The sequence below is a fragment of the Muscardinus avellanarius genome, assembly GCF_963383645.1.
Source record: "Muscardinus avellanarius genome assembly, chromosome: 2".
Lineage (NCBI taxonomy): Eukaryota > Metazoa > Chordata > Mammalia > Rodentia > Gliridae > Muscardinus > Muscardinus avellanarius.
This window is the reverse complement of record NC_137787.1, coordinates 131039607-131054222: the sequence shown is the minus strand read 5'-3', so window position 1 is coordinate 131054222 and position 14616 is coordinate 131039607. Positions and strand designations below refer to the sequence as shown.

Below are 14616 nucleotides of genomic sequence, written 5' to 3'. Positions count from 1 at the left end.
GTCCAAAGCTACTTCCACTGACACAAAAACACAGAATGGATCTCAGCGATTGCAAAAATAAATCTTCCAGTGTTATCTGACCTGATGGCTTTGGACCATATTAAAAAATTTTAAAGCTACCAATTCAAAGAATTCACATGCATTCTGAAGGACAGAAAATGGACTTGCTCTTCACAGAATGAATTACGGTTTCATCCTTATTATCTCAAGAAAAGTAATTTCATTCACTGCAAGGTCTGCTAAAAAATAAATGGGTCTACAATCAATTAATCATGTTGCTTATAATAAGCACATTTTCTTCCACCTAGAGCCACTGCAGACATTGTATTTCACAAGTGCTTTTTGCTTCCCAAAAAGCCCAGCATCTCATGATTCATCTTTATGTCTTTGAAAACATTTGTCAAAAGTCTCCCAGACGCAAGCCTTCGATAAGGCACCATGAAATTAAGCCCTCAAGGACCTGCGATTTAGGGAGTACCTCCAAAAAAATGCATATAAAATATAAATTTCCATAATTTGCTAAGCATATTATTAGTCAGATGCATAAACTGATATTAGCAGCATTTCATAGAGACACTGCTTTCAAAAGGAACTTTTCAGCCCTGGGGCCTATGTGTATTCTAACACCTTCTTCATGGGAACTTGTCGGATAGGCATTATCATGGCACTTGAGAGATTGTGACTTTGGGACTTAAATTTTTATTCTGGCACTTGCAATTATTACTTCAAGGGAAAAAATGTGGAATTTTAAAATGGGCACCAATAAAAATACTCATAATGGTGCCATTCAGGTTTTGATACAAAGGTCGCACTGTGTGGTTACCATTTCTCATGCTTTCCTTACAGAACGTGTACTAGAAACTACACTGTCTGTCACTTTCTTAATCACCCCAAAAGAAAACAAATTCAGACATTCTTTGCCTTATTCATTCTTTGGTAAAACATCATTTCAAACCCTATGCCCATTTCAAACCCTCTGTCATATGCCACAAAAGGTTTCCTAGAAATCTTTTTCAGAAAATTTAATTTGACAACACTGAGAGGTACAAATGGCTAACAGCTTATGTGTTTATGTCATGATTTCCAAAAAATTAACAGGAAAATGTTCACACTACTTGTAACTTCTTCGACCTTTCTTAGAGTAATAAAAAATAAGGGAAAGAGAAATAATGAAAGCAAGAACTAGGAAAGAAATGAAAGTCAGTAGAGACTTCCGGGTGTGCAAAAAGCTGCACTGGGTGCACGCAGTGTATTCTTCTGGACAAAACTGCCCCAGAGTTTCAGGGCCCAGGAAACCATTGTTGTCAATAATTTTTCTGTAATGTTTCATAGACGGTTTGGGCTCAAATTGATCTGCGGCGTAACGGTAGAGGCCAAACTTCGGAGCGGAGCGATCACTAAATGAATAAGCAAAGTATCCACAAAGATTGATCCCATCCAAAATGTAGGCTGGAAAGACATAAGGAGAGGGGGAGGTGTTATTAAAATACTTTGCACAGAACATCCCATGGCGTGGCAGGGAAGATACCATTTAATAAAACTTCTGACTCGATTAGATTTAATCAGAAGAGGCTTCTTTTATGCAAAGACGAATTGGTCAGTATTAACAGCAACATAGAACCACTGTTTTTCCATAACTAAATCTTCTATGATGTGCTTGGCTTGAATCTGTACATACGTAAAGCAGTGAAGATGCATGTGAGGCCGCGGAGTGAGATGGGAGACAGGAGAGCCTATGCCTTTATAGATCTGAAGTCAGTGCTAGGGATTTGTCTGCTCTTCCACTTTGCTCTAAATTCTCTTATCCCTGGGGAAAATATTAGCTACCTCTTGGGCAATGTCAGTGTGGCCAGGAATGGCCGGGACCTTCAGTGAGGTGACAGTATTCGTTTCTGTTGGAGGAGAGTTTCTATGGGTCCCACACCCTCTGCTGATGTGAGCTGCCAGAGACATGGGATTCAGAGACTCCTTACCTTTCAAAGCTTCGTTCACGTAATTCTGTATGTAATAGGCCCTCAGCGCGTCTTGTGGGGCCTGCGGGTCATCGTCGACTCCGTTGGCTATCACGTACATGGGGAGGTCTCCATACTTCCCCTTGAGCCAGGTGAGCACTTTTCGCAGCCCCCAGGGGACCACGGCCACCTGACTGGGAGAGTTGAGCCAGGTGATGTCGGTCATTTCCTGCACCTCCAGGTAATCGTTGTATTTCGTCGGATCTTCTTTTTCCCAGTCTACGAGGATGGTGGTGTAATGGCTTAAAGCCAAGAAGTCAAAGGATCCCCGGATAAGCCTCTTTTCATCTTCGGTGAAATAAGGTAGAAGAAAATTGCTTCTTTGGTTTAACCAGTCCCTCATGACATGTGGGTAATCTCCAGAGCCGAAGATGGGCTCGGCCAGCCAGCCAATGTCAAATTCCAGAACTCTCTCGGCCACTTCTTTGTCCTTTGGGGAGAAAGGGCAAGCGGGTTCTATCCAATCCGCCTGCAAAGCTAGGGAGATTTTCCCCTTTTGGGCAGGCCTAAACTTTTCATCATACATGCGCCAAGCCAAGGCATGGGCCTTCAGGAGGTGGTGTCCGGCCCGGTACGTCATGTTCCGTGTATAAGGCTCATTCATCGTGATCCAAAACTTGACATGGTGGCCAAGTTCTTTGAAGCACAGTCTGGCATATTCTGCAAAAGCCAGGGCAGTGTGGGGGTTCTCCCAGGCACCCTGCTTAGCCAAGGGGAATGGCAAGCCTTGGTTTGGTGCTGCTGGGTGCCACAGAGCCACCACTGGCGTGATGTTGGCATGGACCAGTTCACTGACCATGCAGCGGTAGAAGTGCAGGACAGAGCGGTTCACCTGGGACTGGTTACCCAGCGGGAGGATCAGAGCCCAGTCCAGGGAGAAGTAGAAATGGGTAACATGCATCTCCTGGAGTAAGGCGATCTGGGGCCGGATGGCAGCGAGATCCACACAATAGGACTTCCTCCTCTTGGCCACGATCCCGTCCACTTTGATAAGCCTCTTACTGTGATGGACATCCCACAGGTAAACATTTGGGTCGGTAAACTGAGACAGGGTGGTGTCCACCTATAAAGAGTAAATGTTACCTTCGCCTGGAAAGTCCTGGAAAAGTAATTCCATGCAATTACTTCAACAAACTAGCAAGCAAGATAGGCAAATTGGGCTCCTTTCTAGCTGAGAATTTAAATCATCTTTCATAAATTGCAAGCTCCTAAGGAAGAAAAGATTTTACTTTTTAAAAAGTGTACATTTGTATTACCCAGAGTTCTTGCTGTTAAACTTACATTAATGTTAAGAGGAAAAAAAAGAAACTTGAGTTTGGTCATTTCAGATGATTAATGTTAATGGCTTTCACACACAGGCAGTCTATCTCATACAGACAGAATATTTTCGTATATTTTCTTTTAATAGAAAAAAACAATAGTGGTGAAAGGCTTTCAAATTAAAATAAAAACAGACAAAAAAAGAAAAAGCTCAGAAGCTGAGTAAGTTAAAGTTAGAAAATGAAATGATATTTATAATTACATTGTGCTTTTAAAACCACGTTCTATATTGAGGTTTGCTATAGGTGCTAATTGAGTAGAGCTGTTGTCTTTCATCGGCTTTAGGATCAAGGATAGAATTTAACAAACTCCATCCAACGGTACACACTCTGAGAGAGAATGTGGGAAAAGGCTCAAACTGTCACTGCCCAAAGAGGGGTATTTTTTAAATGTAGCTTTTTTTAGTTTTATAAATTATTTTTGGAGACAATATGACAATTAAAAATGCTCAGTCATGATCTATAAGCCTTTCTAATGAAAACAGGTTCTTAAGAAAAGTGGGCAAATTGTAAAAGGAAAACCACAAAATCCTTCCTCCAGGACTTACATGAAGACTGAGAAGTCTCCAGAAAGACCTGCAATGTAAGTCAGTTTCTCCTCTGAAGTAATCACCTTGGAACAGGTGCCTTGATCTGACCTACCTATAAAAGTAAGGGTCAGATAAACCCTGGTTTTGACGCCCTAGCCAAGATGTTGTCAAAATTTACACTCCTGTTGTAAACCTACTGTTCATTCTGTGGAGGAGTAAGTGCCGTATTTATAAAGTAAAGTAATAAAAAAAAAAAAAAAAAACACGGTGTCTGAGGGAAATTGACTTTCTGGAGAATTGTCCCTTGTGGATCACCCACGCAGGCATTTCCCCTAACACTGCCATAAATCTTTTCCACTGTGATACACCCACAAGTCGTGTTTCCTCAGCTTTGTAAGAGAACATATTTGCATGTTCTTTTGAAGTAAAAGTGTTCAGAGACTGAAGGAATTTTCCAGGTTATTTTTATAGAGCTCTGAGATGACTAAATATATAACCTTTCTACCAGAATCATTACAAAGCAGCAGTTTGTATTCAGTCCATCTGAAAACAAACATGAAAGACTGAGGTATTATTTCTGGGGTTAAAAACAACAACAACAACAACGTTTCTTAAAAATATGGGACATCTAGAAATGAGTGTTAGGTGAATGTGGCGATGCATGCCTATAATCCCAGTACTTGGGAGGCTGAGACGGGAGGATTGAAGTTTTGAAGCCAGCCTGAGTAAACTTAGTGAGACTCTCAAAACCTACTGAGACCATTTCCAGGTAAAATATAAATAGAGCTGGGCTGTAGCTCAGAGGTAGAATGTTCCTGGGCTCAATCCCCAGTACCACACACACACACACACACACACACACACACACACACACACACACACAGAAGCTGGGTCCAAAGAAAGCCACAATCCATGTAGAGGAGCCAAGGTCAGACCTCAGACCATCTGTGGGCTGATGGGATATTGTTTTCAAAGGTATTCAGGTGAAATGCATGCCTCAGGTATTAAGAGTTGGAAACATGAGGCAGGAGAGAAAAAGCTGCTTCAGTGTTCTTAACATCACCTCTCAGGACTTTAACACGTTAAAAGCACAGAGCACTGCTCGTCCGTGAAAATGCACACACAGCTCGGAACTAAGAGAACTGTGTTGGCCAGGGAGTGAGCTTGGGGAGGGCACTGCCACCATAATACCAAACCTGATGTGCAAGCCAGAAAGAAGATGGTGGTGGCAGCTGTTCCCACCAGACAGCTCCCAGAGAAGCACACATCCACCAGGGCTTTGGGAGTGACTTAATTTGATTTTTAGTGAGTTTTGTGTGGAATGTGACTGAAAGTCTAGAAAAGATGAAGAGGTAAAGCCCCTGAGCCAATGAGTTAAAAGCGCAGTTAAGAGAGAAACTCTGCTGGGCATGGTGGCACACACCTGTAATCCCAGTACTTGGGAGTCTGAGGCAGTAGGATCACAGGTTCAAGGCCAGTCTCCACAATTTAGGGAGACCCTCAGCAACTTAGGGAGACCCTTTTTCAAAATAAAAATATAAAATATGGCTAGGGATTCAATCCAGGAGAGAGAGAGAGAGAGAGAGAGAGAGAGAGAGAGAGAGAGAGAGAGATATGCACTAGAGCTGCTGAGTGGCCGACCTTGGGTTAAGTTTCTAAAACAATTGTTTCTAGGGTGTTGAAACAGGAATCTCTCCCCATCTCCCTGTCTGTTTACTGTCATACTTCTTGTTTCTGACCAGAGTTCTCTCTCAAGGAAAGAAGATGGATCCTTGATACCTTCTTACCCTTTACCAGTTCATCTAGGAAATGAGACAGGAGTGCATGGCTTGCATGGCTCCCATGGCTCCCGTTTCCCCACATTCTTGGGTCCACAAAGATGCGGGGTATGAGAATTCTCTACCCATAAAGTACTGAACTGGAATTATGGGCCATATTCGGGCGTTACCAGAGGTCATGGAGCACATGAGCCCCTGGTGACCAGGCACAGTGCTGCAGAGAGTGAGCAGAAGGTCCAGGGATAGAACGGGGGCCAGGCGCCAACTAGTCTACCTACAGCCCCAGTAAAGGGGAGGAAGAAAGAACTGGGGCTGGGGGGAAGTAGTGGTGTCTTCCTCCTTTTTTCTTTCTCTCCTCTTCCCTCAGCACCCTCATTTCTACAACCTCAGAGTCTACTTGGGCCCCACCATGGATCCCACATTGAGGAAAGAATTTAGGATCAGGAAGTTGCAATTAGCCCTGGACTGAAGGATTCCACACCAAGCAAGACAAAGTTTCTTTTGCACTCAGCTCTCCTTACTGTGTTAGTCAGCTTTCTGTCACTATAACAAATAACTGACAGGATCAACTTACAGAGAGGAAAGGTTTGCTTTGGCTCACAGTTTTGGGGGCATCAGTCCATGATCAACTGCACTCACTGCTTTTGGGCCTGTGATGAAACTGCAACAGGAGCTGCATGGTAGAGCAAAACTGCAAACATGAGGAAGAGGATGGGGTCCCACTACTTCTCTGCAGGGTACACCCCCAGTTACCTGAAAGACTCCCACTAAGCCCCACCTCTTAAAGGTCCCACCACCTCCCAGGAGTGCTGAGCTGGGACTCAAGCCTTTAGTGGGGGATATTCCAGGTCCACACTAGAGCACTAGTACAACATTCCTCAGTTGCCTTTTAGGTGTAAAGAAGGAACTGAAATCTGAGACCACACCAGAAACAAACTATATGGCCTGGAAAAGGCCTAAGAATCATTTAGACCAACAGAAATATGCTAAGGATGCTGTTGGTTTATTGTAGATTTCAATTTGATGTTTACAAGGAAATGACACTCCATTTCAATGAGAACACCCTTCCTCAGAGCCAAGCATTCTTCCAAATTCTGCTTTTGAAGCTGCAATTCGTAGGCTCACTGAATGGGCGAGGAGAATGAAGCCCACTAAATCTCACGCTTCTCTGTGTGTTCTGAGCTTTGTCTGCATCACTGTTTCATACTCAGACTATCTGGCAGCACCCGGCCTCCACCACCTGCCCAATTCATCGCCTTCTCTTCACCCTATTACGCTACATTACGTCGTTGTGTATCCCTTGCTTACCCTCAATAGTCTCCTTTGCTTTCTTTAAATCAGGGGTCATCCTACTCATCTTAGTGTGTCCCTTTAACCGAGTGGCCCCACCAACCCACACAGAGCTTTTTATACACTAGGCATCCAATAAGTGCTTACTGAAATATTCAGTCAAACCCTAGGAAATAAGTCCCTTTAAAATTAGGAAAATTAAAGAGAATATTTAGGGTTAACTACATCGTAGATGCTCAATAAATCTTGGTGAATCACTTTAAAGCACTTCCATTGGCATGGACTATAGCTGACAGACATGTCTATCAGTGCATCGCTAGAGCAAGGATTTGCTTTCTTGGGGTATTTCTACTAGTCGGGGAAAGGGGCAGTCCACAGTTATGCCTCGGGAGGGCTGTGCCTAATGTCCCCACCTCACTCTCAGCAGGCCCACTGAGATCCTGGCTACTCCAAACTTCCATGTTGTATCTTGTTTATGAAAAATTCTACTGCTTTATAAAAGGTCTAAAATCTCAATACCAAAAGAAGGTACATTTTCTTTTTACTGTCCTACCAAATTTTAAGTATTCATGTTTTTAATTTCTTTCTTTTGGATCTAATTTAAAGTGCAAGATGAAGACTGGAAGGTTTTTGGAGAGAAGGGTGCAGCATTCCAAATGATGATCTTCATGTGCTCTTTAGGGAACTATATTTGGCTCAAAGAACAGAGAGTGTAAGGAGAGCCTAATAAGGAAGCACTACTTACTAGGACAGGGCTTGGTGAGACTGCTGATTGGTTTTGTCAGCTGACTTACTTGAATGTAGTTGTCAACAACTCCCCAAGCAAAGTCACAGGAAAATGTCCCTTCTAGGGGTTGATTTTCAGGTAAAGGAGGGAAGCCATTGTTCTCTATCAGCTTTTGGTAGAACAAGGCCGAAGACTTCGGCAACAGCTTCTTATCCTGGCTTAGAAAGTCGACGTAGAAGAGCCCACGTCGGATGCTGTAGCCTCTGTGCCACTCGAAACCATCCATGAGGGACCATGCCGTGTACCCAATGACATCGACTCCATCCAGCTTGATGGCTGCAAAAGGAAGAAAGGACCAGAGTGGTGTGACCTACACAGGCACTGACTTCATGATGGAAGAGCACCTGACGGGTTTACCCCAGTGTTAGCCAGCTTTTTATCACCATGATCAAAATACCTGACAATAGCAACCTAAAGGAGGAAAGGTTGAATCTGTTCATGGCTGTAGAGGTTCAGTTCACCGCTGGCTGGCTCCAAGGCAGACACATCACAGCAGAAGGGCAGGGAAGAGGAAAGCTGCTCAACCCATAGCAGCTGGGAGGCGAGAGCGAAGGGATGAGGAGAAGGTTAGCTCTTCTGGGGCATGTCCCAGGGAACCACTTCTTCAAACTAAGTTCCACCTCCCAGTAGTCCATCCAGCTATCAGTGGATTAATCCATCACTCATTTGATGAGCTAATCCCTGGATGAGGTCAGAGCCATCATGATCTGATCATTGCTTGAAGCACCCACCACCTCTAAACCTTCCTGCACTGGGGACCATGCTTTCAACACATGAGCCTCTTGAGGAATATCCCAGAGCCAAACCACAGCAGCCATGTAAATAACTCAGCCAAGTAGAATGCTTCATGTTCAGTAAACCAATGATTTTTCTTACTAAAAAAAGGTTCTCATAAAATCTATACAACTCTACAAATATCTTTACAAATAGGCTTATTTTCAATTTTTTTTGTTTGTGTGTGGTACTGGGGATTAAACCAAGGGGCATTCTACCTTCATGCTACACCCCCAGCCCTATTCTATTTTTCTTTTGAAACAGAGTCTCACCAGGTTGATAAGAGCCTCAATACTTCCCGAGGCTGTCCTTGAACCTGTGATCCTCCTATCTCAGCCTCCCAAGCACTGGGATTATAGGTATGTGCCACCATGCCTGGCCTTTCAATGTGTTTTAATTTGGCTTTTGAAGACAGGATAGTGTCTTATTCTCAATGGGTGCTCTACAGGGTAAGGATGATGTCTTTCTACATTCTATCCTAGACACCTATAATTAGAACTGTGCTATAAATTGAATAGTCTTTAAACATATGAAATACTAACTCTTTTCTCCAGATACTGTGCATACTCCTTTTCCTTTAAAAAATATTTTATTCTGACAGAACAATAAGAACTCAAGACATGTACAGAGAGCAATATATCTTGAGATATATATTACACTTGACATCTAAAAACCTAGACTAGTAACTTTGCAAATCAAATAATTTCAAATGTTAACCTGGATTCTAATTTATAAAAATGAATTTTAAAAATTAACTTAAGACCGGGTGTGGTGGGGCACGCTTGTAATCCCAGCATTTGGGAGGCTGAGACTGGAGAATCACGGTTTGAGGGCAGTCTCTGCTACTTAGTAAGGCCCTCCACAACTCAGTGAGACCCAGTTTCAAAATAAAGAATAAAAAATAGGGCAGGAGGTGTAGCTTGGAGGTCAAATGCCCCTGGGTTCCACTCCCAGACCCGCAAAAAAAAAAAAAAAAAAAATTGACTTAAGTACTCAGGGCCACAAATGAGAAAACTGTTATACAAATGCATTCCTGCTATTGCCAAAATGAATTTCTACATTATGATTTTAAAAATACAAATTCATATAAATTATATGGCAAATAATCCTAAAGATTATTTTTCCAGTGTATTTTGGCAGGGCATGAGAGTTTTATGCAAAAGCCTACCTTTTAAGGTTTCCATGACGAACTTTTTGAGGTAATACATATATTTGGCATCATCTCTCTTGGTGGTCCCTGAGACGAACCATCCATTTTCCACAATAAATATTTGAGGGTGGTTATATTCAAGGTCAATCCAAGAAAGGAGTTGCCTCAAGCTGGGAGATTCTAATTGGCGGAACTTCATTTGAGGGTCCAATAGTTGGAAACTCAAGGTTGGTCCAAAGGAAAGAGCAAAAAAGTCGGCTGTTCCCTTGATGAACTGCTTCTCAGAGTCAGTAAAAGCAGGTAGAAGAGATGAAAGGTTATTCTTCATGCTTTCGGGATAGTCACCATCAATAAATACAGGTTTGGCAAACCAGCCCAGTACAAAGTCAAGAGATTTTTGACATTCTTTGATGTTATACTCAGTCATTCTTCGAGGACTGATCCAGTGAGAGCTCAAGGCGATGGACACCTGGCCTCCCTGAGTTGGACGGAAGGAAGTATTGTAGAGATGCCAAATTTTGGCATGAGCCTAAGAAGAGAAAAACCATGGTGAATTTCTCTCTGATTGTAAGGAGAGATGCACTGCATACTTGATTTTCCAACTCTAACTGTATCTGTTTCCCATCAAACCTACCCTAATAACTAACCCACACTATAAAAATCAGATGTAATCAATAATTATTTCAGAGGTAGGTCACCCCACATTGAGCTGCTACCATGATTGAAGTTATTTCCATTGTTTTTCCAACAGCCAGTGGAAAATATGAATTTATTGTGTGGAGCGCATAGTTATTATTCACATTTTAGAATGTTAATGAAATAAGAATTTGTTACGATATCATACTACTTAATTGACTTTGGGTTATGTACTTTTTTGTGTGTGTGGTACTGGGATTCCTGGAAGCCCTTCTACCTCTGGGCTAAGCTCCCAGACCTATTTTTTATATTTTTTTATTTGGAAACAGGGTCTCTTAAGCCAGCACGGCTGGCTTCGAACCTGTCTCTGCCTCCCAAGCGCAGGGATTACAGTGTGCACCATCATGCCCGGCTGGATTATGTACTTTTTAATTAATGGGTTCCATTAAAAAAATAAACAATCTGGCACCTACTGTCATACCAGGATTCTCTAAATAAGATTACATGCTTTATCCTAAGAGATTGGGAGTTTCCAAATTGAGTAAGTGCTGGAGTCAATATAATATTTCTTTTTCATCTTTCATAGCCAAATTCTAACATGGGACTTGACAATCTCTGTTCTTCCCTATGAGTCAGCACAATGAGATAAAGGACAAACTAATATCTAGCATTGTCCCTCCCTCTGGAACCCCAGGACAGTGCTGGCTTCCTGCAGACCCAGGGTACAAGCTACAAGCCAAGAACAGACACAACTAAATCCAGCTGTGAGGAGGCAGGCTGTCCACAGACAGTCAGGGCTCAGCCAGCAGTTTCCTAGCAATGAAAAGGACTTAGCTTCTGTAAAACCAACTTTATATTCCCATAAAACCTTACTGCTTCTGATATCTTTTCATTTGCTTCCTTTTTATTTACAAACAGTAAGACTTATATGGAATGCTTCCCCTTCTGTTTGAAGTTTCTCTTTACTTTTGAATCCCTTGATTTACTCTCCTTATTTCCCTGCAAACACAAGTGCTATTTATCAGCCTCCTATTCCCCTAGCACATACTCTTTAAAAACCCTGTTCTACTTCTCTGTTTGATTCTATATATTCTCCAAAATGATTGCACCACTTTTCATTCCAGTCCCTCAGCCTGAGAAGCTCTTTTGCTCCAGGTGCCAGACACTCTCTTCAATTCTCCCCAATACTCCTCACCACTGCCACAGGATCCCTCCCTTCCCAGTTGGCAGGAAGCCTCCTGATGTCATCTAACAGGTAAACAGAAGAGCAGGAGAACAATCCAGGCTAGTACTCAGGAATCTGCCCCTTGGTACCTAGGACCAGCGCACATTCCTAATTTGTCCAACTCGAGGCCTGTGAACACTCAAGCCCTAAAACTAATAGGCACTGACCTGTAGAGCACAGGCTGAACCCACAGGAGTGAGGGTGACCTCAAAACTTCCTGTATGAGTCATATATAGGTAGCTGAAGCCATGCAATAGAATTACTCATAATCATGGCCCACTCTTATTTTTCCTCCTTCTTCTTTTATTCTGTTATTGTGCATTACAGTTTTATCACATTATAATGTAGTTCACAGTGACAGTAACATACATGCACACAGAACTTGGTGGGCTTTCCCCGGCTCCCTCCCCACTCCCCTCTTCCCCATACAAGATATTAAGATTGGCACCAGTGTTCTCACACATGTGCACGATGTCAGTGGAAGTGTTTCCTTCGTTAATTCTCTCCCTCACACACAAACCCAGACCACCTTCCTTGCTCCCCTGATATTTCTCCTTCACTGTCTAAAGTCCCTCTTATATTACTCTCTAAGTTTCTGTTTATTAGAGGAAACATATGCCCGACCCTTCACTTTCTGTGACTGGCTAATCTCACTTAACATGCTCTCCAGGTCCATCCATTTTCTTGAAAATACTTTAATTTTGTTCTTCTTTTATTGCTGAGTATAATTTTATTGCTGAATATAATAAATGTAACCCATTCATCTGTTGATGGACACCTGTGTTGGTTCCATAAATTGGCTAGTGTGAACTGTGCCGCTATAAACATGGATATGCATGTATTATAATATTCTGATTTCAATCCCTTTGGAAAAATACCCAGGAGTGGTATAGCTATATCATGGACCACTCTTTTAACCTCAAGGACTCCAGTGTGGCTCCGAGGAGGCTGAGTGAGGAAATGATACATGACCCAGGCCATGGAGGAGGGCTCATGTGACTGTTGATACCATGTAAAGTTCCTGCTCCACCATAGTTTACCTCTGTCCCTTTGGCCATATTATTTATCCAGGGCAGGTAAGCCCAACTGATATTCTCTGAAACATAAATTCATCTTTCAAACAATAGTAATCTTTTACTTAAAAAAAAAACCCTATAGTTACTTAGCTTTTGCTTTTATTTGTTTATTTAACTTATTTGTGGTACTGGGGATTGAACCCAGGGCACTGACATGTAGCTCTTAATGACAAGGATCAAATTCACTCGCTCACTCACCCTTCCACTTCATTCATTCAGCACACATTGCACAACGCACTTTTCTGAGAGGCTAAAGGTACGATCCTTCTCTCCTGGAGCTCACAAGCTAATGACAGAAGAGAGAAATGAAAATAAAGTAGAAGAAAGATAGAAGGAATTGGGATGGGGGTGCAGTTAAGGTAGGAATGGCTTCTTTGAAGAGATATTTATTTGTTGGTTTACAACTATCCTATTTACAAACCTTAGTTTTTCTGAAATCTCACAAACATGGAAGAATAAAAGTATCTTACATTTTAACCTTATAATTTCTGAAAAAAATAATTGTTAGAGAAGGCATTGTTTGGAAAGATACCCACCCAATGAATAAAGACAAATTAGAGAGGCAAAGTGGGCTGGGGGTACAGGAAGGGCATTTGGAAGAATCGGGCAGGGGCTCAGGGAATAGACTCTGGTCAGCTGTTCTGATTCTGCACCCTTATTAGCTCTGTGACCTTCAACAAATTTATCTACCTCCTCTGTGCCTGTTTCCCTCAAACATAAAATAGGGATAACAGTAGCACCTTATGTTCACATTCTTAGGAGGATTAAATAAGTCAATTCAGGTTGAGCATCTTTAATCCAAAAATCCGGCATATGAAGTTTTCCAAAACTCAAAGCTTTTTGAGAGCCAATGAAATGTCACAGGTGGAAAATCCACTCCTGACCTGATATGATGGGACACAGTCAAAACATAGATGCACAAAAAACTATCTAAAAATTACCTGTAGCCTGTGTGTATAAGGTGTACATAAAACATAAATGAATTTCATATTTGTAATTAAGTCCCATTTGTAAGATAGCTCTATGCAAACATTCCAGAATTCAAAATCTGAAATACTCCTGATCCTAAGCATTTTGAATGAAGGCTATTCAACTTGTGTATGGAAAGCACATGGAATTGTGACTGGCACACACTAAGTACCACATGTGTGCTTATTATTCAAATGCAGTTATAATTTGAGTTATTTTTAAAAATTAGTGGATTTTTAAAAGAGCTCACATAGAATAGGATCCAGAAGAGCAAGAACGGGGCAAGGAGAATGGTTAGGCACTGACTGCCATGGTCCAGGCAAGAATGAAGATGGTTTCAACAACGGCCCATGCAAAAGATGTCTTTGGTAAAGGAGATATTTAGGCTATCATTGAAGGTAAAATCCATAGAACTTGCTGATGAACAGGACGCTACAAGTGGAATGTGGAGAGGGAGGAATAAAGATTAACAAAGAAAGGACAAAATAAGGGGCCTGTGAAGGGAAGGCATCCAGTTTTCTGCTGGTCAAGGTCTCTGAATGTCAGTGAGGAAGCCTGGCAGGCAGCTGGGCCTGTGGAGCCACAGTGGGAGAAGACGCGAACGGTAATAACAATCATGCAAATACATTTCAGGGATAATAGTAAATGGGCAACGTTTTGTTACCATTCTTTGGATTTTTAAAAAATTGAAATGGAATAATTCTTAAAAGATTAATTTAATCCTACAAATAATCTTAATTAAATGGACTGAAACCAATGGTGAAGGAATTGAAATGCAGCCCATAAACAGAAAGCAATTCAAATAGCTCATTCCTGTCGACTACCTGCCTGAGCCCTCCCGATGTTCCTTCAGATCTCAATTAAAGGTGCACTTTTTGAAAAGGTCAAAGGATTGAAAAAATTTCAGAGTGCTCTGGAGACTTCCCCACACTTTGGCATGCTTTTCCCTCACCTGAAGAACAGTGTCGCGGTTACATGTCTGAGGACTTTCTTAAAAGTCACTGCTATCCTGTGCTGCGGCACCAGCTTGCCAGCAGGACTGGTGCTTGAGTTGGTAGACCAAATTGTTC

At 42.0% G+C, this 14616-nt stretch overlaps 1 protein-coding gene across 1 annotated transcript in view; it reads right to left on the bottom strand.

Annotated features, from left to right (window-relative positions):
* Window positions 1–1111: 1111 nt before the first annotated feature.
* Window positions 1112–14616, bottom strand: part of KL (klotho) — a gene marked incomplete at both ends in the record, with an annotated part of 39883 nt that continues 26378 nt past the window's right edge. The window contains 4 exons of the mRNA XM_080689123.1: window positions 1112–1449; window positions 1974–3075; window positions 7724–7992; window positions 9659–10169. Of these exons, the coding sequence (XP_080545249.1) occupies window positions 1112–1449; window positions 1974–3075; window positions 7724–7992; window positions 9659–10169 (2220 nt within the window). The remainder of the gene's footprint in view (window positions 1450–1973; window positions 3076–7723; window positions 7993–9658; window positions 10170–14616) is intronic.